This window comes from Hypanus sabinus, chromosome 14 (genome assembly GCF_030144855.1).
Source record: "Hypanus sabinus isolate sHypSab1 chromosome 14, sHypSab1.hap1, whole genome shotgun sequence".
Taxonomy (NCBI): Eukaryota; Metazoa; Chordata; class Chondrichthyes; order Myliobatiformes; family Dasyatidae; genus Hypanus; species Hypanus sabinus.
Genome location: NC_082719.1, coordinates 51692042 through 51719379, shown reverse-complemented (window position 1 = coordinate 51719379; position 27338 = coordinate 51692042). Strand labels below are relative to the sequence as shown.

At 42.3% G+C, this 27338-nt stretch overlaps 1 protein-coding gene across 7 annotated transcripts in view; it reads left to right on the top strand.

The window, feature by feature from the left end:
• The window catches only part of ociad2 (OCIA domain containing 2), a 160743-nt gene that overhangs the window by 118473 nt on the left and 14932 nt on the right, over window positions 1–27338 (top strand). For all 7 annotated transcript variants that reach the window (XM_059989181.1, XM_059989176.1, XM_059989178.1 and 4 more), the window contains 2 exons: window positions 4425–4506; window positions 18532–18585. In XM_059989181.1, the coding sequence (XP_059845164.1) occupies window positions 4425–4506; window positions 18532–18585 (136 nt within the window). The remainder of the gene's footprint in view (window positions 1–4424; window positions 4507–18531; window positions 18586–27338) is intronic.

Here is a 27338-nt window from a genome sequence, read left to right as displayed (position 1 = left end):
ACAATTCTGTCTCCAAGAGACAATGGCCATTATCCATGGCTTTGTCTCACTGAGGCCAGGACACATTCCAAAACCTTGAGGATTCTTTCTCATTTCCTGGGTCCCAGACCCGAATTAATAGCGATCTTGCGATTCTCAAAAAGGAGGGGGCTACTTTGTACCCTTCGGCCCCTCAGAGTTGTGGCACATTCGTAACACTATCTAAATGGAGTCAAGTTAGGAAAAGGGCAGGTACAATGAGATCTAGGTGTTCTTGTACATCAGTCAATGAAAGCAATCATGCAGGTATTGCAGGCAGTGAAGAAAGCTAATGGCATGCTGGCTTTTATAACAAGAGGAATTGAGTATAGGAGTAAAGAGGTCCTTCTGCAGTTGTACAGGGCCCTGGTGAGACCCCACCTGGAGTATTGTGTGCAGTTTTGGTCTCCAAATTTGAGGAAGGACATTCTTGCTATTGAGGGAGTGCAGTGTAGGTTCACAAGGTTAATTCCCGGAATGGCGGAACTGTCATATGTTGAAAGATTGGAGCGACTGGGCTTGTATACATTGGAATTTAGAAGGATGAGAGGGGATCTAATTGAAACATATAAGATTATTAAGGGATTGGACACACTGGAGGCAGGAAGCATGTTTCCGCTGATGGGTGAGTCCAGAACTAGAGGCCACAGTTTAAGAATAAGGGGTAGGCCATTTAGAACAGAGATATGGAAAAACTTTTTCACCCAGAGAGTGGTGGATATGTGGAATGCTCTACCCCAGAAGGCAGTGGAGGCCAAGTCTCTGGACGCATTCAAGAGAGAGTTAGATAGAGCTCTTATAGATAGCGGGGTCAAGGGATATGGGGAGAGGGCAGGAATGGGGTACTGATTGTTAATGATCAGCCATGATCACAGTGAATGGTGGTGCTGGCTAGAAGGGCCGAATGGCCTACTCCTGCACCTACTGTCTATTGTCTAGTGTCTATTGTCAATCAAGAGTGACAGTGGAAAAATGTATATGGAACCGGAGGAGATAGCAGAGGTACTTAATGAGTACTTTGCTTCAGTATTTACTACAGAAAAGGATCTTGGCGATTGTAGGGATGACTTACAGTGGACTGAAAAGCTTGAGCATGTAGATATTAAGAAAGAGGATGTGCTGGAACTTTTGGAAATCATCAAGTTGGTTAAGTCACTGGGACCAGACTAGATATACCCCAGGCTACTCTGGGAGGCGAGGGAAGAGATTGCTGAGCCTCTGGCGGTGATCTTTGCATTATCAACGGGGAAGGGAGATGTTTCGGAGAATTGGAGGGTTGCAGATGTTGTTCCATTATTCAAGAAAGGGAGTAGAGATAGACCAATGAGTCTTTCTCCAGTGGTTGGTAAGTTGATGGAGAGAATCCTGAGAGGCAGGATCTATGAACATTTGGAGAGGCATAATATGATTAGGAATAGTCAGCATGGCTTTGTGAAAGGCAGGTTGTGCCTTATGAGCCTGATTGAATTTTTTGAGGATGTGACTAAACACATTAATGAAGGTAGAGCAGTAGATGTAACGTATATGGATTTCAGCATGGCATTTGACAAGATACCCCATGCAAGGCTTATTAAGAAAGTAAGGAGGTATGGGATCCAAGGGGACTTTGCTTTGTGGATCCAGAACTGGCTTGCCCACAGAAAGCAAACAGTGGGTGTAGGCGGGTCTTATTTTGCATTGAGGTTGGTGACCAGTGGTGTGTCACAGGGATCTGTTCTGGGACCCCTACTCTTCATGATTTTTATAATTGACCTGGATGAGGACGTGGAGGGATGGATTAATAAATTTCAGAAGCAGAATCAGATTCATGTTTATTATCACCGGCATGTGACGTGAAATTTGTTAACTTAGCAGCAGCAGTTCAGTGCAGTATATAATCTAGCAGAGAGAGAAAAAATAATAATAAATAAAATAAAATATAATAAACAAGCAAATCAATTACATATATTGAATAGATTATTAAAAAATATGCAACAACAGAAATACTGTATTAAAAAAGTGAGGTGGTGTCCAAAGCTTCAAAGTCCATGGCAGAGGGGAAGAAGCTGCTCATGAATCGCGGAGTGTGTGCCTTCAGGCTTCTGTATCTCCTACCTGATGGTAACAGCGAGAAAAGGGCATGCTCTGGGTGCTAAAGGTTTTTAATAATGGATGCTGCCTTTCTGAGACACCACTTCCTAAAGATGTCCTGGGTACTTTGTAGGCTAGTGCCCAAGATGGAGCGGACTAGATTTATAAACTTCTGCAGCTTCTTTCGGTCCTGTGCAGTAGCCCCTCCATACCAGGCAGTGATGCAGCCTATCAGAACACTCTCCATGGTACAACTATAGAAGTTTTTGAGTGTATTTGCTGACATACCAAATTGCTTCAAACTCCTAATAAAGTATAGCTGCTGTCTTGCCTCTTTATGATTACATCAATATGTTTAGACCAGGTTAAACCCTCAGAGATCCTGACACCCAGGAACTTGAAGCTGCTCACTCTCTTCTCTTCTGATCCCTCTGCGATGATTGGTATGTGTTCCTTTGTCTTACCCTTCCTGAAGTCCACAATCAGCTCTTTCGTCGTACTGACGTTGAGTGCCAGGTTGTTGTTGCAGTACCATTCCACTAGTTGGCATATCTCACTTCTGTATGCCCATTTGTCACCATCTGAGGTTCTACCAACAATGGTTGTATCGTCAGCAAATTTGGAGATGGTGTTTGAGCTATGCCTAGCCACACAGTCATGTGTATGCAGAGAGTAGAGCAGTGGGCTAAGCACACACCCCTGAGGCAGTTTTGATCGCCAGTGAAGAGGATATATTTTCACCAATCCACATAGATTGTGGTCTTCTGGTTAGGAAGCTGAGGATCCAATTACAGAGGGAGGTACAGAGGCCTAGGTTCTGCAACTTTTCAATCAGGATTGTGGGAATGATGGTATTAAATGGTGAGCTATAGTCGATGAACAGATCCTGATATAGGTGTTTATGTTGTCCAGGTGGTCCAAAGCTGTGTGAAGAACCATGGGATTGCATCTGCAAATTGCAATGAGTCTAGGTCCTTGCTGAGGCAGGAGTTCAGTCTAGTCATAATCAACCATATAACAATTACAGCACATCTCACCTAGTTCCCACTGAACTGCACTCAGCCCATAACCCTCCATTCCTTTCCTGTCTATATACCTATCTAATTTTGCTTTAAATGACAATACCGAACCTGCCTCCACCACTTCTACTGGAAGCTTATTCCACAATCCCCTCAAATAATTTCATCACTGTTGATGTGAGTGCCACCAGGCAATATTCATTAAGGCAGCCCACATTATTGTTCTTTTGCACTGGTATAATTGTTGCCTTTTTAAAACAAGTGGGAACTTCTGCCCATAGCACTGAGAGGTTGAAAATGTCTTTGAATACTCTGGCTAGTTGGTTGGCACAGGTTTTCAGAGACTTACCAGGTACTCCATCAGGACCTTCTGCCTTGCAAGGGTTCACCCTCTTTAAATTTGCTGATGACACAAAGATTGGAGGTGTTGTGGATAGTGTGGAGGGCTATCAGAGGTTACAGTGGGACGTTGATAGGATGCAGAACTGGGCTGAGAAGTGGCAGATGGAGTTCAACCCAGATAAGTGTGAAGTGATTCATTTTGGTAGGTCAAATACGATGGTAGAATATAGCATTAATGGCAAGACTCTTGGAAGTGTGGAGGATCAGAGGGATCTTGGGGTCCAAGTCCATAGGACGCTCAAAGCAGCTGCACAGGTTGACTCTGTGGTTAAGAGGGCATACAGTGTATTGGCCTTCATCAATTGTAGGACTTGGTGTACTGTGCTCAGTTCTGGTTGCCTCACTACAGGAAGGATGTGGAAGCCATAGAAAGGATGCAGAGGAGATTTACAAGCATGTTGTATGGATTGGGGAGTGTGCCTTATGAGAATAGGTTGGGTGAACTCGGCCTATTATCCTTGGAGTGGCAAAGGATGAGAGGTGACCTGATAGAAGTATACAAGATAATGAGAGGCATTGATTGTGTGGATAGTCAGAGGCTTTTTCCCAGGGCTGAAATGGCTAGCCCAGGAGGACACAGTTTTAAGGTGCTTGGAAGTAGGTACAGAGAAGTTGTTAGGGGAAAGTTTTTTTTTACACAGAGAGTGGTGAGTGCGTGGAATGGGCTGCTGGCAACGGTGGTGGAGGCAGATACGATAGAGTCTTTTAAGAGACTCCAGGACAGGTACATAGAGCTGAGAAAATAGAGAGCAATGGGTAACCCTAGATAATTTCTAAGGTAAGGACGTGTTTGGCGCAGCTTTGTGGGCCAAAGGGCCTGGATTGTGCTGTAAGCTTTTTATGTTTTCTATGTCTATGTTCTAATTTCAAGTTCCTGCACTAACAATATTTTGCTTTCCATCTATTTATATACAGGATGGGTGTGCCAGGAATTTTGGTGATCAGAAAATTGCAAAGATTATAATGGAATGCAAGCAAGAGAGTTTCTGGTTCAGAGGCAAGTTCTGAGTTGTTTATATTCTGAAAGATTATCTGATCTTAACGTTATTTTTAGTTGTTTCATTTTTCACATCAAACCCACTATGTTTGCATGAATAACCATTAGGCTGTATATTGTCTGCTGTAATTATTATGTGGTACTCACATGGCTGCATTGTTGAAGCTGGTTCTCTCAGATTTTGTTTTCTTAACTTTGCAACTGACAAATCAACATAATTCCTGAATAATAATCATGAACATTAGTTTACATTTTTTTCCTGGTAAAAGTTTGTTACAAGAATCACCTCTTGTAATAATGATCAGAGATACATAGAGATAATCTGAAATTACCAACAAGTGCCCTTATTGTCTCAACGGCAGAACATGTGAAGTTACACTACTAAATACCTGCATGTACACCTACTACATTTTCCTGTACTTCCATGAACAACCAAAGACAAAAGATAACACCAGTTAAAAGAAGTCATTGCTGCTGAACACATGCCATTTCAAATCTCTACGTCCCTAGGGCACCTCACATCCACGATAGTGAAACTCCTACACCAGGGGTCGGCAACGTTTACCACTGAAAGAGCCAAATGGACCCATTTCCCACAGAAAAGAAAACACTGGGAGCCACAAAACCCGTTTGACATTTAAAATGAAATAACACTGCATACAATGTTTTTTTTTGCCTTTATGCTATGTATAAACAAACTATAATGTGTTGCATTTATGAAATTGATGAACTCCTGCAGAGAAAACGAAATTACATTTCTGCATGCAACAAAAACATTTTGAACTCTGAAAAAAAGATGTTGGGTTGAAGGTTACTCCATAGTTAGCCTACCTTGGATCGAAGAATTAAAAGAAAGCGCGCACTGGCGGGTGTCAGGCATTGGCAGTGGTGATGTATATTAATAGCGATAAAAAACACGTTGTAGCGGTGTGCTACACGCAGCGCTAAAATAAAGACACTGCAGTCAAAGGTAACTTTATTCGAACTAAACAGCCTTGCTTTAAAGCCTCCCTCAACCCGTCGCCGTGGGCACGGATGCTCCAAAAGACACGTACTCACAAACCCCCGTAGGCTATCTCCCTTAGCTGGAACGGTGGCTAATTGTGAGCCGGTTCAGATGTGCCAGGAAATGGGGTCTCCACAATGTTTTTAGATTGTACAAGATCACCATAATCTTCAAATTTCAAATTACATTTCAAAAACTAACAAACCACGGGGAGCCGCAGCACAGAGATGAAAGAGCCGCGGGTTGCCGACCCCTGTCCTACACAGTCATCACTACCTGCACATATGAAGTGTCTGCTTTTATATTTGTTCCTTAGCAATTCAAATGTTGCATTCCAGCGTCACTGGCTATAGGTCATGTATCTGACCTTTAACACTATTTCATTGGCTTTGCTCCAAGCCAGCTTCCATTTATTGCCCTCTTCCCAGCAAGTAACAATCACTAATTTATGGCTCTTGATTCTCATTCAGCAACCAGCTTGAATCACGCAGGAGAAATACTGACCCTAACAGTCACAGTCCTGCCTGTAATATTTGCAATGTGTTCTTTGATATAATAACTTCTTATTTGGAAATTATCTCCAGTTCAGCAATTACCTGGAGTATCATTATGTCTACTTTAAAACACTGATCAAGCCAAGCAACTTCATCTCACAAATGGAGAACACAGAGTCTCTTCATAAAATGGCAGCCTCCATACCTTTGACCTCATGGCAAGAACAATTAGTTTGTCTGTTTCCACTGCCTTTGATTCATTTGCATCCCTGATATGTAGACTGTAGTTCTTTCTGGCCAACATCTCACTTCTCTTGATGAAAAGCTATTTATCTTAGAATCATCATCTTCCTCGATTCTGTTAATTATTCATGACCTCTAGCAGGTTCGTGATGCTTATTATAGAAAGATAAAGATACCATTTACTTATTGAGCTCATACACACTGTATGCAGACAATCAGCTTCACTGCATTTCAAAACTATCCCCTCTTCCTTTTGCAAACTTCAGCCTTCCATTTTCTAAGGTGATACACATTAAACCATACCATTATCAGCATACAGAAAATTGATATTACTGTAGCATAAAATACTTGTAATATATGGATCTATTCCTTTTAGAGCAATGATCCCCGCCCCCACCTCTTAGCATTGTATTGATTTGTTGTCTGCACATGCACTGTGGTCTACTCATGTGCATCTCTCTCTCTCTCTCTCTCTCTCTCTCTCTCTCTCTCTCTCTCTCTCTCTCTTCCCCCCCCCCCAATGTGAATACCCCAGTTGAAGCCATCTCACAGGGTGCATGTCTTTATTTAATCAATACATAGTTGTGCAGAGACACAACAAATTGGCAACGAGTATGAACCTGAATGACAGAAAATATCACAAACTGCACCAACAGTTACGGGATGAAGCAGCGAGAGTTAAACAGCATGAAAAACTGTCACAGACGCTGACAAAGGAATGCATGAGTAACTATGAAAGACTTACTGAATTTAAAGTGAAAACAACATGGTGATGGCTTCAGTCAGGAAAGTTGATGAATTTGAAAGCGCAGATGAAGGCTGGGAGTCATAAATCAAGAGTGTTGCACTGTATTGTAACATGGACAAAATGGAGGAGCAAAAGAAAGCCCCTGCACTTGGCTTAATGGGCCCAAGAGCGTACAGTCTCTTAGGCAATTTAGTAACCCTTGCAAAGTCAGCAAGCAAGACATTTGACAAAATTGTTACAATTTTACAAAATCATTTGAGCCCTAAACCACTGGTAATAGCTGAGAGATTTAGATTTTATAAAAGGAAACAGTCAAAGAATGAAAGCTTTTCTGAATACATTGTAGAATTGCGCAAACTTTCCCCATACTGTGACTTTAGAGATGGATTTTCTGATGCATTAGGGGACAGCCTTGTATGCAGCATGCATAGTCAAAGCACTCAAATGAGGCTTAGTGGCAGAAAGAGACCTAACCTTAGAACGGGCATTGACCACTGCAATATCGATAGAGACTGCAGAAGAGGATACAGCAGAACAACAGAAAAGGGGTCTAGAATGTGAAATGCACAAAATGTCCCTGAATGGTACAAAAAGCCAAAAATGTTATTGATGTGGCAAATCCTCCCATGATACAAATGACTGTTGGTTCAAAGAAAAAAGCTTGCAGAGAAGCAAGGGCACATTGAAAGAGTGTGCAAGGCTGACAAAAAGCACAACTGAGTGAGAAGTCTCAAACACAAAACTCACCAAATGCATAAAGTTACCAAATATAAAACAGAATCAGACAACATAAAGTTTGACAGAGGTGAACCATCATGCCTAGAACTGTATAGTATTACTGAAGCATAATGTATCTACTGCAAAACTGAAAATGAAGCTGGATACAGGGTCAACTTTGTCTATAATTCATGAGGATGACTACAGTAGACTGTTTTCTAAGCTACCTTTAGATAAGACCATGATTATGCTAAAGACCTACACAGGTGAAAAAGTAGCCCCCCCAAAAGGCAAACTGAAAGTGAAGGTGACATACAGAGGACAAACGCACCAGTTAGAGCTTTATGTATTGAAAAGTGCAGGGCTAGCACAGTTCGGACATGAAAGGTTGAGAAAAATCCATCCAAACTGGCACTCAATCAAAGTTCTCAGTGCGGAATCAACAGGCAACAGCAGCCCAAATGGTGGCACTAACCAGAGACTGGCACAGAAGCTTAATACTAGCAAGAAGGTGCTTGAGAAGGGAACTCAAAGGCATGAAGGACAGAACTGAAGGATGAAGCAGCAACACCAAGATTCCATGAAGCACGTCCAATGCCTTATGCACTATGTCCTAAAGTAGATGCTGAAATTTAGAACATGGTGGCACCTAGAATTCTGTCCGAGGTTGAGCGGAGTGATAGGGCCACACCCAGTGATCAAGAAAGGGAAGGCCGGAGCCATCTGCATATGTGGGGATTTCAAATTGAGCATCAAACTGGTGCTGCGTTCTGTGCGGTATCCCCCAACAAGAATAGAAGACATTTTTGCATCTTTGGTACACAGGGAGAGGTTTTCAAAGGTTGACTCATCACAATCCTATCTGCAAATGGGGGTTTGAGGAGTCAAGCAGGAAGTTGCTCACAATCAGCACGCACAAAGAACTGTTCCAGTATAATCATCTTACCTTTGGCGTCGCATCAGCTCCAGCAGTTTGGCCAAGAGCAATGGACCAAGTGTTCCAAGATATCCCAGGAACACAATGTTACCCTGATGACATCATTGTAACTGGCAAGAATGACAAAGAGCACCTCCAGAATCTCAGTAAAGTGCTTGCCAGGCTGAGTGAGTATGGTCTGCATCCAAAGAGAGAGAAATGTGAGTTTTTCAAGAATGAAAGCTCATATATGTGGACATGTCATTGGCAAGCATGGCTTACATAAGTTACAAGAGGAGACTGGGGCAGTGCTACAGGCACCCAAACTGGAAAATGAGTCACAACTCAGGTCATACTTTGGTTTTGTAAACTACTACCACTGGTTTCTCCCAAACATCACTACAGTGCTGCACCCACTGAATGCATTGTTACAGACGGGAGCAAAGTGGGGATGGCTAGAAAGATGTGAAAAAACATTCAAGGAAACAAAGGGACTAATAACGTCAGATGAACTGCTCACCCATTATGACCCATCTCTGCCCATCAGACTAGCATGCAATGGATCCTCTTATCGCATTGGAGCTGTTTTGTCACACATTATGAAAGATGGATCTGAATGCCCGATTGTGTTTGCTTCAAGATCACTGACAAACACAGAATGAAATCACACACAGATCAATTGAGAGACCCTTAGTCTAGTATGGGAAGTAAAGAAGTTTCACCACTATCTTTACGGACAGAAGTTTACACGAGTGACAGATCACCTGCCCCTTGTGTCCAATTTCAACCCCAGGAAGGGAATTCCAGTCATGTCTGCTACCCAGTTACAATGTTGGGTGCTATTCCTAGCAGCCCACTCTTATGACAGAAAGCTCAAGGGTACCAGACAACACAGCAATGCTGATGGCTTGTCACGTCTTCCACTACTGGCAGCTGAAGAAGAGAAGTTTTCATACTGTGACCCAGCTGAAGTATTCCACACCACATTGATAGACCAGTTGCTGGTAACAAATTCAGAAATACAAGGGGAAGCAAGGATTGACCAGACATTGTCAAAAGTCTCTGAAATCACCATGCACGAATGGCCAGCTTACAGTAACCATAAGCTTCCAGAGTTCTCAGCAACACAAGATTAACTGTCAATATGTCAAGGAACGCTGATGTGCAGATCTTGTGTTGTGATTTTTCTAATCTGCACACCAGAGTGTTAGAGAATCTGCATGAAGGACACCAGGATACAGTCAAGATGAAGAGTCTCGCCTGGAGCAGTGTGTGGTGGTGTGCTTTTATTTAATCGATATGTAGTTGAGTACAGGCACAACAAAACTATCCTCACCCATGGATGTATTTGAACTTTGATTCCTAATTCCAAAACTTATTCCAAGAGTCTGAGTCACTCACAGTTTCATTTGCTTTATCAGCATGTCTTAATTACTCTGTATGGTCAGTCCATTGATGAATTGCCTCCTTTGCCTCCTTCACTACTCCTGTCCAGTCTACAGTCAAATGAGGAATCAGTGGCAATTCAGTAACAACAGAGTCCCACAAATATATATCCATATCATTTCGTTGGATTGAAAGGTTCTCCTTCGTTCCTGCATTTATTGTGGGCTGAGACAAAGTTTGTTCTCCAAAAATCAAATCTAAAGTCACACTCCCAACTGCAACATTACAACTTTCCAAAGGATACAACTTCTTTCCCTTGACATAACTTATTGTTGTTGTTGCTATATAATATGTCTGTCCCATCATTGCATATTGTGAGAAAAGAATCATTATTTACAAGCAGAATCGATAATGGACAATTCTCATAAGTACTGAAACCACAATTCAGAAGTTTCTGTCATATTAACTGTTCTGAACAAACCCAGTGATCTTCCCTTTGATGACATCTTGATAAATCTACCCCTTTCCCACTACCATTTGCAACAATAGCATGTGTTACTTAAGAATATCCAAGTCTTCTCATAATATTTGCTCACATTGTGAACTCTTCAAAGAGTAGGTTAAATTATTTCAATGTTGGGGAATATGAAATAGAGCACTGACATAAAACCTTCCTTTACCATAATCACAGTTACCTTGTACTCTGTTGGTTAGTGTCACCTTCTACTTGGAACAGGTGTTCCAACCCCAAATCTTCCAAATCAGGATTACCATGCACATCGATTGTCAAATCTCCACAATTGGGACTATTATGCATGTCAATTGTTATATGCCCATTGTGATAACATTCCTGTTCTTCCCCCATCAATTTCAACTAGGTGTTGTGGTACCATCCACTTTTATCTGGAGAAATCAGTTCCCTGTATACTGATGGACTTGCTTTGTCTATAGTTTTGTAGGGCCCTGCAAACCTTGGATTTAAAAATGAGGTGGGTTAGTGTATTCTAATCATCACTTTGTCTTGGACTTAATTTTATGACACTGACTTTTGAGTCGAAATAGGCTTTACTCTGTTACCTTTTCTTTCCTTGTTGATGGGCTGCCACATGATTGGCCTCTTTCACTATCTCTACCAAATATTGTATCCACTTTTCTGACACAATCCCATCTATTGCATGTTCTGACAAGTCTAATCCTCACTACTCCTCCAACCCTCTCAACCAGTCATGAGTTTATAAGGGGTGTAACCCTTCGATGATGCCACTGTATTCCTTATTATCATCAGTACATAAGGCAAACCTACCTGGTACATTGTTCCACATTAATGCCAATTATACTTTTAACATTCAATTCCACAATTTCTCTAGACAGTGGTATATGAAATCTCTGCCTGATCCCTAAAAGTGTCCTGATACCTCACATTATCTGGGCTGTAAAATGCGTGCCTTCATCTGATTCTATATTCAGAGGTAATCCCCAGTGAGTGAAGACCCTTTCCAATAAGATTTTTGCAGTCAGTTTGGTCGAGTTTGTCTTAATCAGGAAAGCTTCCACCCACTTGGTGAAAGTATCTACCAACATTGATTTGTACACTCCTGGGGTGGGTAGCAAAGATCCAACATAACCTATCTGCAAATTAGTTCAAGGCCCTTCCACAGATCTGGTATGTCAGGGGGTTGCTTTCCTTACATTTCTCTTTAATGCTCCGTCCTTCTTCTGCTCTTCGGTTAAATCCATAACTTTAACCTATTGCTCCTTCTGTCTTGCCCTCTCACCAACCTGCAACCTTCTTCTTCCCCTCAGGGGATAAGTTAAACTGAGCTTTCACCTTTATGACTCCATATTCTTTCCCCTTTGCTTCTTCAAATATACACCATAACAGCAGCATATTGGAGGGACTTCTTGTCAGTTGAAACAAACCCTCTTGCCTTTCACAGAAACAAATGATCTGTAAGGTTATTACAGCGTACATACTATCAGAATGTATGACTGATCCCAGGCAGAAAACATTCACACCCAGCTTTCCTCTCACCCATCTCTACTGATGAGGAGCTATCTATAAAAATTCTTAAATAATGTTTTTTTTCTTTTGTTTATGTCTTTGTACTTGGTTTTGCTTTCTAATCCCCTTCAACCAACCCTTATTATTTTGATCCAAATGGTCCCTTGGGATTATTTGCTATCATATCTTGACACCCATGCAGTTCTCCAGTACAATAAAGATTATTTGCAAGGAAGGTAGAAACTTTAATACCCTTTACAGCTGCATCTCAAGTCTGCAGTGCTAAAGCTGACTGACAAAGACATTTTAAATCAAACATCCAGCAGTGGCCAGATAAATGCTGAAATGTAGTTTGGACCACTCCAATATATAAAATGAACTTCCATTTACACTTTACATAACAAAACACTGGTTGCTTAAAAACTATTTTCCAAAGGAAATCAATATATTAAGAGTCCTGAGTAACATCTTTTATATTCTGTAAAAGAAAGCAGCTTTGTCAGTAAAAGCAACTTCTAGCATTGCTCCCCAAATGTTCCAATCTTCCCAAAATATTAAATTTAAATTTCAAATTTAATTGTCCACTAAAGACCAACTTTCATGAAGGCCCATTTCCCTTGGAAATGTGGCCATCTCATTTCTAGAATAGAGTTGCACAAATGTCATTCTCAACCCAGATTACACTTGGCCTGTGTGAAATCTGAGTTTCTCTAAACTCAATTCCATGGAATACAAATAAAGAAACAAAAGCCAAAAGCACAGACAAGATGAACAAAAATCCATGCTTGCACAATTCTTCCTTTAGAACCTTCTGCAAGTAACTGCAAAATTTAAAATAAACAGTTAATTACCACCATGAAAAGCGTTCAATCGTGCCATCGGTAGCACAGGCTCCTTTTGGTTATATGTCAGCAGAGGTTCTTCAGGTATAATCTCCTCATCAAGATCATATCTGGTCACCTAATTTGCTAAATCATGCCAATCCATATCTTCATATTCATACTTCTCCCTCTTTCAGATCCAAAAGCACGCATTATTCCTCTCTGTGCAGCAAGTGTGTCCTGCAGCTTTTGTATCTTTCTGCTTTAAACACTGTGTTTTATTGCTAGTGTTACATTTCTTCTCATGTACTGATTTATGTATCTCATTCATTGCTGCTTTTAAATCACTGTATTATTTCTTTAACTCCTCCAACTTGTTCTTAGCTGAATTGGCTTCTTCCTTCTGTTTACATCTTTCTTTAACCATTTCCTCACACTTCAGCAGAAATCAGTTCATATGCACCAGATCTGTACTTCTCTGTCCCTGCAAATCAATAACTTTTTCTTCAGGGGTTCCTACCTCCTCTTGGAGTCTTTTGTCATAGAGAGTCATAGAGAAGTACAGCACAGAAACAGGCCCATCAGCCTATCTAGTCCATACTGAAAAAACATTTAAACTGTCTACACCCAACAGCCTGCAATGCGACCATAGCCCCCTCCAATCCCTACTTTCAATGTACCTGTCTAAATTTCTCTTAAATGATGAAATTAAGCTCACATTCACTGCTTCATCTGGCAGATCATTCCACACTCTTAACCTTCTGAGTGAAGAAGGTTTCCCTCATGTTCTCCTTAAACTTCTCACCTTTCACCCTTAAGGTATGACCTCTGATTGTAGTCCCACCCAACTTTAGTGGTAAAAGCCTGCTTGCATTTACCCTATCTATACCCCTCATAATTTTGTATACCTCTATCAAATCTCCTCTCAATCTTCTATGTTCTAAAGGATACAGTCCTAACCTATTGAATTTTTCCTTATAACTCAGGTCCTCCAGACCTGGCAACAACCTTGTAAATTTTCTCTGTACTCTTTCAACCTTGTTTACATCATTACTGTAGGTAGGTGACCAAAACTGCACACAATACTCCAAATTAGACCTCTCCAATGTCTTATACAACTTCAACATAACATCTCATCTTCTGTATTCAATACTTTGATTTATAAAGACCAAAGTGCCAAAAGCTTTCTTTTCAACCTTATCAACCTGTGATGCCACTTTCAACAAATTATGGACCTGTACTCCCAGTACCCTTTGTTCTACCACACTCCTCAGTGCCCTACCATTCACTACGTAAGACCTACCCTGGTTGACCCTACTGAATTGCAAAACCTTGCACTTGTCTGCACTAAATTCCATTTGCTATTTTTCAGCCCATTTCTCCAGCTGACGTGGATACCTCTTAAAGCCATGATTGTCTTCCCACTGTCCACTACACCCACAGTCTTGGTGTCATCCACAAATTTGCTAATCCAGTTAACCCCATCATACAGATCATTGATATAGATGACAAACATCAAAGGACTCAGCACTGATCCCCGAGGCACACCGTGCTAGTTACAGGTCTCTGGTCAGAGAGGCAATGGTCTATGCGCACTCTCTGGCTTCTCCCATAAAGCCAATGACTAATCCAATTTACTGCTGTTGTTGCTGAGTGCATCAAGTTGTCATCGACTCATGACGACACCATGGATAACATAGCTGTCCATACAATTTTCATAGCAAGATACAGAAGTAGAATGTCAGGCCTTTCTTCCGTGCAGACAATGCTGCTGCCCAGGTTGGAACCCAGCTGGATTCGAACTCAGAACCCTCTGTCTTGATGCCCAGTGCTGATGCCACTACGCCACTGGCTGGCCCAATTTACTTCCTCATCCTGAATGTGAGCAATTGAACCTTCTTGAATAGCCTCCCATGTGTACATGGTCAAATACCTTACTAAAGTCCATGTAGACAGCACCCACTGCCTTGCCTTCATCCACTTTCCTGCTAACTTCATTGAAAAACTCTATAAGATTGGTTAGACATGACCTGCCACACACAAAGCCATGCTGGCTATCCTTGATCAGTCCATTTCTATCCGAATACTTATATATCCAGTCCCCTTAGATCTTAAATACCTTCCAATAACTTTTCCACATCTGGTTTCAGACTCACTGGCCTATAATTTCCTGGATTCTGTTTAGAGCCTTTTTTAAACAGTGGAACAACATTGGGTATCATCCAATCCTTTGGTATGTCTCCTTTCACTAAGGATGGCTTATGTATCTATGTTAGGGCCCTGGCAATTTCTGCACTTGTCTCCCCTAGGGTTCAAGGGAACACCTTGTCAGGCCCTGGCGATTTATCCACCATGATCTGCCTCAGGGTAGCAAATAGCTACTCCTCTATATTCTATACAAGGTCCGTGAAGTTGATATCACTTGGTTTCATTTCTATAGACTCTGTATCAGTCTCCCGACTACAGATGCAAAGAACGTATTTAAGATCTCCCCCGTCTATTTTGGCTCCACACATGGATTACCATTCTGGTCTTCCAGAGGACCAATGTTGTCCCTAGCAATCCTTTTGCTCTTAACGTACCTGTAGAATCCTTCAGGATTCTCCTTCACCTTGTCTGCTCAAGCAACTTCATACCTGCTTTTAGCCTTGCTGATTTCTTTCTCAAGTGTTCTAATCTATCTATCCTGCTCAACTTTCATTTCTTGCCAATATTCCGGTATTTCCTGCTGTAATCTATATAACTCAGCTTCTGCTTTTTGCCGGGATTCCAGGTTTACCTGTTGTAACCTATCGCATTCGGCATCAGCTTTTTGCCAGCATCTGTTTAAATCCTCATTGAGGCAGGTCACTGCTACTGGCTTCAGTAGCTGCTTAAATTCCTTGTCTGACAATTCCCCTTAGGCAATTTTTAAAAGAGCTTTTCCGCCTTCACTGCTGATGTTCCCAGCATACTCCCAATATTGTGGCCATTTCCCCAATATGTAATTCTGGATTGTTGGCGCATAGCCAAGTGGTTAAGGTCACACGAGTGAATCTGCAGATGCTGGAAATAAATAAAAAAAACACGAAATGCTGGCAGAACTCAGCAGGCCAGACAGCATCTATGGGAGGAGGTAATAATGACATTTCGGGCCGAAACCCTTCATCAGGAGTGAAGTAACCTGGGATGGTCGAGGGGGGATAAGAAGTGTGGGGAGGGATAAAGTAGAGAGCTGGGAAGTGATAGGCTGAAGGGAAATGGGCTAGGGGGAAGGTGGAGAATTATGGGAAATAAAAGAGAAAGGTAGGGCTGGGGGGGAGATTATAGTGAGGGGGGGAAAGAGAGAGAAAGAGAACCAGACTAAAATAATAGATAGGGATGGGGTAAGGGGGGTGCAGGGGTATCAACAGTGAGTTGGATGTTCATGCTGGCAGGAAGGAGGCTACCTAGGCGGGAGATAAGGTATTGATGCAGGTGAGGCACCACTTCACCTGCGAGTCAACCGGGGTGATATACTATATTCGGTACACTCATCCCTGCAAACGGAAGAAGTGCTACACCTACCCTCACACCTCTTCCCTCACCACCATCTCAGGCCCCAGACAGTCCTTTCAGGTGAGGCACCACTTCACCTGCGAGTCAACTGGGGTGATATCCTGTATCCGGTGCTCCCGATGTGGCCATTTATACATTGGGGAGACCCATCGCAGACTGGGAGACAGTTTCGCCGAACACCGGCGCTCAGTCCTCCAGCAGTGGCGGGATCTCCCTGTGGCCACACACTTCAATTCCACAGACCACTCCCACTCCAATATGTCTGTCCATGGCCTCCCCTACCGTCAAGATGGGACCACACGCAGGTTGATGGAGCAATACCTTATCTCCCGCCTAGGTAGCCTCCTACCTGCTGGCATGAACATCCAACTCACTGACCTCCGTTGATACCCCTGCCCCCCACCCTTACCCCCATCTCTATCTATTATTTTAGTCTGGTTCTCTTTCTCTCTCTTTTCTCCCCTCACTATAATCTCTCCCCCCAGCCCTACCTTTCTTTCTCTTTTATTTCCCATAATTCTCCACCTTCCCCCTAGCCCATTTCCCTCCAGCCTATCACTTCCCAGCTCTCTACTTCATCCCTCCCCCCACTTCTTATCCCCCCTCGACCATCCCATGTTACTTCACTCCTGATGAAGGGTTTTGGCCCGAAACGTCGTAATTACCTCCTCCCATAGATGCTGTCTGGCCTGCTGAGTTCTGCCAGCATTTCGTGTTTTATCAAGTGGTTAAGGTGTTGGTGTAGTGATCTGAAGGTCACTGGTTCGAGCCTCAGCTAAAGCAGCATGTTGTGTCATTGAGCAAGGCACTTAACCACACATTGCTCTGTGACGACACCGTGCCAAGCTGTATTGGCACCGATGTGTATTGCCCTTCCCTTGGACAATATCAGTGGTGTGAATATCATGGGCAACTGCCGGTCTCCCATACAACCCTGCCCAGGCCTGCGCCCTGGAAACATTCCAAGGCGTAAATCCATGGTCTCTTGAGACTGACGGATGCCAATTATTACTTCTGGAGGAGTGCCCTCCAATCAAAACAGAATTGAATTCTTTAAAACTGAATTCTTTATCTCAGGTCTGTACTAACTACCCAGCCCCAGATCTCTCTGTTCCTCACCCACCTGCTCCTGCTTGAGTCTCCTTCTGACAAAACAGGAGATTTAACCTCAAGCCCACAACAGGGAAGCCAATTCTGTTTAAAGAATTGCCCCTTGATATAATGATCATGGAGGCACAGAGAGAATCTGTAATTACTAACAAGTACTCTTATTGTCTCAACGGTAGAACACGTGAACCTGCATTACCAAATACCTGTGTGCAGATCTATTATGTTTTCCTGAACTTTCATGAACAGAAAAGAGAAAAGGTAACACCAGTTATATCTTTACTGCTGACCGCGTGTTCCTCGTAGTCACGTTTCATATCTCTATGTCCCTAGGGCACCTCACACCCACAATGGTAACACTCCTATACAGTCATCACAACCAGCACACTTGAAGGTCTGCCTTTATACTTGTTCCTTAGCAACTCAAATGTCACATTCCAGTGTCATTGGCAATAGGTCATGTGTCTCACCTTTAACACCTTTTTATTGGCTCTGCTCTAACACAGCTTCCGTTTATTGCCCTATTCCCAGCAAGTGACAATCACTAATAAATGGCTCTTTGTTCTCAATCAGCAACCAATTTGAATCACGCAGGACAGATACAGTCACAGTCCCGCAAGCAATATTTGTGAGATGTTCTTTGATATAATAACTTCTTATTTGGAAATTATCTCCAGTTCAGCACATTACCAGGAGCATCATTATGTTTACTTTAAAACATTGATCGAGCCAAGCAACTTAAGCTCACAAAATGGAGAACACAGATTCTCTTCATAAAATGGCAGACTCCATATCTTATACCTCTTGATAAGAACAAAGGGAATTAGCTTATCTGCTTCCACTGTCCTTGATTCATTTGAATTCACTGACATGTAAACTGTAATTCTTTCTGGCCAACAAGTTTAAAAGAAATAATGGATTTTGACTTCTTCTGCCACTGTAACCTTTGTGCCACAAACAATACTTTTGTATACAATTGTGCAGATGCTTGTTTGGCAATTAACTATTTGATAGAATGCTGTTTATCTGTGAATTTTTTACTTTACAGCTCTGCCACTATCTCTTGGAAGTATGCTTGTTGCCCAAGGTTTGGTGTACAAAGGTAATGTAAAAGATTAATTCACAATAACGCTGCTTATAGTGAAAATGTAAATATAAGATTAAAATAATCAATTAATAAAATTTGGGATGAATTTCAACAGATTCTCTCTAGCAATCATTTACAAACGTAGTTTTGGTTGATAATCTGAAGGAATAATGGTGGAATTTTCTCCATTTGGTGGCCAAATGTTTCATTTTTAACTGTCTACACACTTCCAGTGGTCTTTAAATTGGTGAAGTCGCTGTCATTGAGAGCCTTGTGTGGCATGCCACCCACCCACTGGATAACTCTGGCCAAAGGCTATTTGAAAAGACCATTAGTTACTCACAAGTTGTTTGCTAGTTTAATTCCTCTATCTTGGAAAGAAAACCATTCTTCTATCTGGTTTGAAGAGCCCAAGGCATAAAAATAATATTTGACTGGAGCAGATTGGGTAAGAAAACAGAAATGGGGTCTGTGGGGTGGGTACTCCCTCTTGATAACTGGTCATCAGGTGTGAGGTGTTTGTCAGTGATTTAGAGAATGGAATTGGTGGCTTTGTGGCAAAGTTTGTGGATGATACAAAGACAGGTGGAAGGGTAAGTAGTGCTGAGGAAGCAATGCAATTGCAGAAGGACTTAGACAAATAGGAAGAATGGGCACGAAAGTGGCAGGTGGATATAGAGTTGAGAAATGTATAATAATGCATTTTGGTAAAAGGAACAATAATGCAGACTATTATCTAAATGGGGAGGTAAGTCAAACATCAGAGGTGCAGAAGGACTTAGGAGTCATCATGCAAGACTCCTAGAAGGTTAAATAACAGTTTGAGTCTGTGGTAAAGAAGGCAAATGCTATTCTGGCATTTCTTTCAAGGGGAATAGAACATAAAAACAAGGAGATAATGCTGAGGTTTTATAAGACACTAATCAGGCCACATCGACTATTGTCAACAGTTTTGGGCCCCATATCTCAGAAAGGATGTGCTGTCATTGAAGAGAATCCAGAGGAGGCTCATGAGGATGATTCTGAAAATGAAGGGGTTAACATATGAGAAGTGTTTGGCAGCTTTAGGCCTGTACTCACTGGAATTTAGAAGAATGCAGGGAGATTTCATTGGAGCATACCGAATGTTGAAAGGACCAGATAGGATGGATGTGGAGAGGATGTTTCCTATGATGGAGGAATCCAGAACTAGAGGGAACAGCCTCAAATTTGAGGGGTGATCATTTTAGAACAATGGTAAGGAGGATTTCTTTTAGCCAGAGTAGTGAATCTGTGGAATGCACTGCCACAGACGGGGTAGAGGCCAAGTCTGTATGTGTACTTAAAGTGAAAGTTGATAGTTTCCTTATCAGTCAGGGCATCAAAAGATAAGGCAAGAAGGCAGATGGATGGTGTTGAGTGGGATCCGATATCAACCATGATGGAATAGCTTAATTCTGCTCCTGTGTCTTATGGTCTTATCATAAACTCAGTGAGAAATACCCTTTGGTCTGCCAGTGCATTGAGATCTTCATGGGGGAACGATGCCAATTGTCACATTCCAGGCTGCTGGTATGCACTGAAGGTTGGAATGCACTCCAGTGGAATGCACTGAAGGTTGGAATGCACTCCAGTGGAATGCACTGAAGGTTGGAATGCACTCCAGTGGAATGCACTGAAGGTTGGAATGCACTCCAGTGGTATGCACTGAAGGTTGGAATGCACTCCAGTGGAATGCACTGAAGGTTGGAATGCACTCCAGTGGAATGCACTGAAGGTTGGAATGCACTCCAGTGGAATGCACTGAAGGTTGGAATGCACTCCAGTGGAATGCACTGAAGGTTGGAATGCACTCCAGTGGAATGCACTGAAGGTTGGTGCAGCCACCACAAAGCTTGGTGAGGAAAGACAACAGTGCGGAGTTCTTCTGGTACTGGAGAAGGGCTGGGGGAGGAAGCCCCTCAATTATTATACGAAGATGCCACCCCAGGGGGCCAAATGAGTGGCAACAGTGTTATTAATTAATTTAGGAATGTAATGGACTGTACTGGAAGCATCAGCTTTGAGTGTACTCTACACAGTAGTGTGGTTTGTGTAAAGTGTTTAATATTTAAGTAATATTTGAGTATAATTGTAAATATATGATTAATAAAGTAATCTTTGTCTATATAATACATTATGGGTTATATGTAAGAAGTATGAGAATGCCATACATCATTATGTCACCACACCATACATGAGTGTCTAACTAAACAAAAAGGAAGAGAAGAGAGATACTTGTTTAAAAAGTGCGGTGCATTTTTCATCCAATGAGGAGAGAGATGTTCCAGTTAAAAAAAAAGGCAGAAAACAGATGAAGTTAACAAGCAACAAGTACGGCCACAGGTTCATAAAGAGTGAGCACTGGCTGATGATAATAAATTTTTAAAAAGCAGAAATGGCTGGCTACACTGTAATGATAGAAACATTCGATTGCTCAAGAGATAACTGGATGATATATATTGAATAAATTGAGCAGCAAAAACAGGAAAGCAACATTATGGGGCTGTGATTAACTGAGACAACTACAACTTGATTGGATACCCATCTACCATATGCATGACACATCGCCTGCAATAGAGTCAACTAAAAGTGAATTAAGAAGGGTACTGGATGATGCCACTGCAGTGTTCAGGGATGGCATTAGAAAACTCAAACATGCATTTTCAAGGATAAAATTGTGTTAAACTAACTAAAATGCTATACCCAAGTTTGACAAAGCATGTTCAGTTTCTTATACCATCTGTGATAAAGTAGACGGTGAGCTAAATCGTATGGAGGCTGAAGGAATTCTTTCCAAGATTGAGTGGAGCCATGAGCAACTCCAGTGGACCCAGTAGCCAAGAAGGATGGGTCTGACAGGATCTGAGGTGATTTTAAGGTCACCATCAACCCAGTATTGAAGGTAGATCAATACCCTCTGTCCAGATAGAGGATAGCTTTGCAAACTTTTCTGGAGGGGAACACTTTAGCGTAGTGGGTATACATGAGGCCTACTTGCAAAGAGAGATGGAAGAAGAGTCCAAAGTGTTTCTCACCATAAACACTCACAAAAAGCTTTATCACTATAATTGGCTTATTTTTAGAACAGCATCTGCACCTGCACTCTGGCAGAAAGCTATGGGCTCCGAGCACAATGCAATAAGTGTGAATTCTTTAAACCAAGCATCAGTTACTGTGGTCACACTATTGACACACAAGATTTACACAAGTGTGCTGAGGAAATTCAAGCAGTGGTGGATGCCCCAAGGACAAAGTGGCACAGTCCTCTTCAGGATTTGCCAATTACTGTAACAGGTTCCTGCCAAATCTTGCTCCTGCTTGAACTCATTACTACAGATGGAGAAGAAATGACAATGGACAAAGCAGTGTGAGGTGGCTTTCCAAAAGGCAAAGGAAATAAGATATCGGACACTATACTTACATATTATGATCCATATCATCCAGTGAGGCTTCCCTCTGACGCTTTGCTTTATGGCATAGATGCAGTAATCTCACATATTATGAAAGATGGAAGTGAATGCCTCATATCCCTTGCATCACACACAGACTAACAGAGAGGCCTTAAGTCTGGTATGAGGTGTAAAACTTTTCAACCAGTAGTTGTATGGGAGAGAGTTTACCCTCATTACTGATTATCAACCCTAGTGCCCATTTTCAATCCACAAAAGGGTGCTCCGCGAACAACAGCAGCACGAATGCAGAGATGGGCTCTGTTTCTTAGAGGACACAATTACAAGACTGAATTCAAGAGGACAACTAATCATGGAAGTGCTGATAGATTGTCCCATTTGTCATTGAAAAAGGAAGTACCTGAAAAAATTGCAGAAGAGGACACTTCTCTTGACATATTCTCCCTAATGCAGGTCAAAAGTAGGGAGACGGAGATTATGGCAGGGATGATCCAAAGGGAAACCAGAAAAGGCCCCATACTGTCTTGGGTCTGCATGGCAGCCCAAAATTGTTGGAATGTGCAGCAGAAGTCCAAGTTCCCCCATTTTTACCAGCACTGGGCTGAACCTGCCTTTGACGGAGGTTGTGCTATGTGGTGTTTGAGAGTTGTGCTATCCAAGCTGAGAGCTAAAGTGTTGGAGGAGCTACATGCCAGGCATCTAGGTGGGTCAAACTGAAAGCGTTGGCTCAAAGCTGTCAGCTGGCTGGGAATAGCCTGCCTTGCACTGATCGCGATCCCATCATGTCCAGAAGCTGACAAGAGCAGTGCCTCTCCATCCCTGGGAATGACCTGCGTTGCTCTAGCATTAGATTCATGTGGATTTTGCCAGACTATTCATGGACACAAATTACTTGGTAGTAGTGGATGTAACTACAAAGTGTGCAGAAGTTTTCCCAATAGTCTCCATTACAGCCTTGCACACTGTTGATGTATTGATGTGATTTGTGCTCTTCTGAAGAGTAGTGTTCCAAACACAGTGACAATGGACCACAGTTTGTTTCAGAACGGTTTCAGGCATTCCAGAAAATGAATGGAATAAGCCATATTACATCTGCACTCTACCATCCAACTACAAATAGCTTGGTGGAAAGGTTTGTCCAGAGACTGAACAATGTTAGCAGAACACATTACACTGAATCAGAAGCTCATCAACTTCCTCTTTGCACATCACAATGCTGCACATTCCACAAGCAACAACTCACCAGCTCTGCCATTCCTGGGCCATCCCTTACACTGACTCTTGGATCTCCTCAAACCCAATTGCAGAAGGAGTATGCAGGACAAACAGCTGAGACAAATAAAGGGGTCCTCAATCAAGGAGGTTCAATGTTTCACTCCTGGACAAGCAGTCCTGGTGAGGCACTACAGAGATGATCAAATGTGAGTACTTGGAAAGATTAAGGACAGAACTGGACCACTCTCCTACAGTGTGGCTATTGCATCTGATGTTATCTAGAGATGTCACATCAATCAGTTGAGGAGAACAGAGTCAATTCTTGGAGAAGAAAGGTGTCCAGACCTGTAAGAACCACTTCCTGCAGTCCCAGAGTCAACTCCTACAATCACCATGGAGGAGACCCCAGAACATGAGATTGATTCACAGGGATGAGTGTCATGTATTTAATATTTCAGTAATATCTTTTAAATTTAAACTATCATGCTCAAAAGATAATTGGAGGGCAGCATTTTTTTATCTACTCACCTGAACTGTGGAATTCAATATCTAAAACTATAAGGGGTGTAGACTCAATTGACACTTTAGATTGCTAACTCAAAACTTGTTTATCTAATGTTTCATGTTTGCATTTAATCCCACTGAAAAGCACTTTGAATTATGCTTTCTGTGTGAAGTGTGCTCTATAAATATGTTACTATTATTATTGTGTATTTTTATTTTTTCTCAGTTCAGGCTGGTAAAACCTGAGGTACAGGCATAGCCATGCACACTCATTTCTCAATTGCTAGTGTGACCCTCAGGCTCAGCCAGCATGTGCTCATCTAGGGGAAGACAACTTCTGGCCCTGCCAAACCGAGAAATCTGGTTTGTGTGGATGCTGTGTGATGTGTTGCCTGGTTACAAACCAGCACCGCAAAATACCAGACAGTACACCATGTGCAATTAACTGACAGAACTTTATAAATCTTAATCTGAATATATGGTTAGTAAAGAAAATTAAAAAGGCCCATTTTAAGAGAGAAGTCAAAAGTAAACGTTGGAGCTCACAAATACGGCCATTCATCAACCATCGACCTGCTCTGAGCATCGCTGACCTTCAGACCCTTGCTCCCAGTCTACTCCGTCCGGTGGTCTACCAGCTCTCCCCACACACGTCTTCCATCTTCTCCTCTCGCCGACCAAAGACCACAAAAACCTCTCTTCCAGACTCACAAGAAAGAACAACAGCATTCCAAACCCTGTTATCTCTAGTCATAACCCAAACATTACTGCTAGAGAGAAACCATTACAGTATCAGTGAAACCTTACAGGATGTTACACAGCAGTGAAACCTTACAGCGTGTTACACAGCAGTGAAACCTTACAGCGTGTTACACAGCAGTGAAACCTTACAGGGTGTTACACATCAGTGAAACCTTACAGGATGTTACACAGCAGTGAAACCTTACAGCGTGTTACACAGCAGTGAAACCTTACAGCGTGTTACACATCAGTGAAACCTTACAGGATGTTACACATCAGTGAAACCTTACAGGATGTTACACAGCAGTGAAACCTTACAGGATGTTACACATCAGTGAAACCTTACAGCGTGTTACACAGCAGTGAAACCTTACAGGATGTTACACAGCAGTGAAACCTTACAGCGTGTTACACATCAGTGAAACCTTACAGCGTGTTACACAGCAGTGAAACCTTACAGCGTGTTACACATCAGTGAAACCTTACAGGATGTTACACAGCAGTGAAACCTTACAGCGTGTTACACATCAGTGAAACCTTACAGCGTGTTACACAGCAGTGAAACCTTACAGCGTGTTACACATCAGTGAAACCTTACAGGATGTTACACAGCAGTGAAACCTTACAGCGTGTTACACAGCAGTGAAACCTTACAGGATGTTACACAGCAGTGAAACCTTACAGCGTGTTACACATCAGTGAAACCTTACAGCGTGTTACACAGCAGTGAAACCTTACAGCGTGTTACACATCAGTGAAACCTTACAGGATGTTACACAGCAGTGAAACCTTACAGCGTGTTACACATCAGTGAAACCTTACAGCGTGTTACACAGCAGTGAAACCTTACAGGGTGTTACACATCAGTGAAACCTTACAGGATGTTACACAGCAGTGAAACCTTACAGTGTGTTACACAGCAGTGAAACCTTACAGCGTGTTACACAGCAGTGAAACCTTACAGGATGTTACACATCAGTTAAACCTTACAGCGTGTTACACAGCAGTGAAACCTTACAGCGTGTTACACATCAGTGAAACCTTACAGCGTGTTACACATCAGTGAAACCTTACAGGATGTTACACAGCAGTGAAACCTTACAGGATGTTACACAGCAGTGAAACCTTACAGCGTGTTACACAGCAGTGAAACCTTACAGCGTGTTACACAGCAGTGAAACCTTACAGGGTGTTACACAGCAGTGAAACCTTACAGGGTGTTACACATCAGTGAAACCTTACAGGATGTTACACAGCAGTGAAACCTTACAGCGTGTTACACAGCAGTGAAACCTTACAGCGTGTTACACAGCAGTGAAACCTTACAGGGTGTTACACATCAGTGAAACCTTACAGGATGTTACACAGCAGTGAAACCTTACAGCGTGTTACACAGCAGTGAAACCTTACAGCGTGTTACACATCAGTGAAACCTTACAGGATGTTACACATCAGTGAAACCTTACAGGATGTTACACAGCAGTGAAACCTTACAGGATGTTACACATCAGTGAAACCTTACAGCGTGTTACACAGCAGTGAAACCTTACAGGATGTTACACAGCAGTGAAACCTTACAGCGTGTTACACATCAGTGAAACCTTACAGCGTGTTACACAGCAGTGAAACCTTACAGCGTGTTACACATCAGTGAAACCTTACAGGATGTTACACAGCAGTGAAACCTTACAGCGTGTTACACATCAGTGAAACCTTACAGCGTGTTACACAGCAGTGAAACCTTACAGCGTGTTACACATCAGTGAAACCTTACAGGATGTTACACAGCAGTGAAACCTTACAGCGTGTTACACAGCAGTGAAACCTTACAGGATGTTACACAGCAGTGAAACCTTACAGCGTGTTACACATCAGTGAAACCTTACAGCGTGTTACACAGCAGTGAAACCTTACAGCGTGTTACACATCAGTGAAACCTTACAGGATGTTACACAGCAGTGAAACCTTACAGCGTGTTACACATCAGTGAAACCTTACAGCGTGTTACACAGCAGTGAAACCTTACAGCGTGTTACACATCAGTGAAACCTTACAGGATGTTACACAGCAGTGAAACCTTACAGTGTGTTACACAGCAGTGAAACCTTACAGCGTGTTACACAGCAGTGAAACCTTACAGGATGTTACACATCAGTTAAACCTTACAGCGTGTTACACAGCAGTGAAACCTTACAGCGTGTTACACATCAGTGAAACCTTACAGCGTGTTACACATCAGTGAAACCTTACAGGATGTTACACAGCAGTGAAACCTTACAGGATGTTACACAGCAGTGAAACCTTACAGCGTGTTACACAGCAGTGAAACCTTACAGCGTGTTACACAGCAGTGAAACCTTACAGGGTGTTACACAGCAGTGAAACCTTACAGGGTGTTACACAGCAGTGAAACCTTACAGGGTGTTACACAGCAGTGAAACCTTACAGCGTGTTACACAGCAGTGAAACCTTACAGGGTGTTACACATCAGTGAAACCTTACAGGATGTTACACAGCAGTGAAACCTTACAGCGTGTTACACAGCAGTGAAACCTTACAGGATGTTACACATCAGTGAAACCTTACAGCGTGTTACACAGCAGTGAAACCTTACAGCGTGTTACACATCAGTGAAACCTTACAGGATGTTACACAGCAGTGAAACCTTACAGCGTGTTACACATCAGTGAAACCTTACAGGATGTTACACAGCAGTGAAACCTTACAGGATGTTACCCAGCAGTGAAACCTTACAGGATGTTACACATCAGTGAAACCTTACAGGATGTTACACAGCAGTGAAACCTTACAGCGTGTTACACATCAGTGAAACCTTACAGGGTGTTACACAGCAGTGAAACCTTACAGGATGTTACA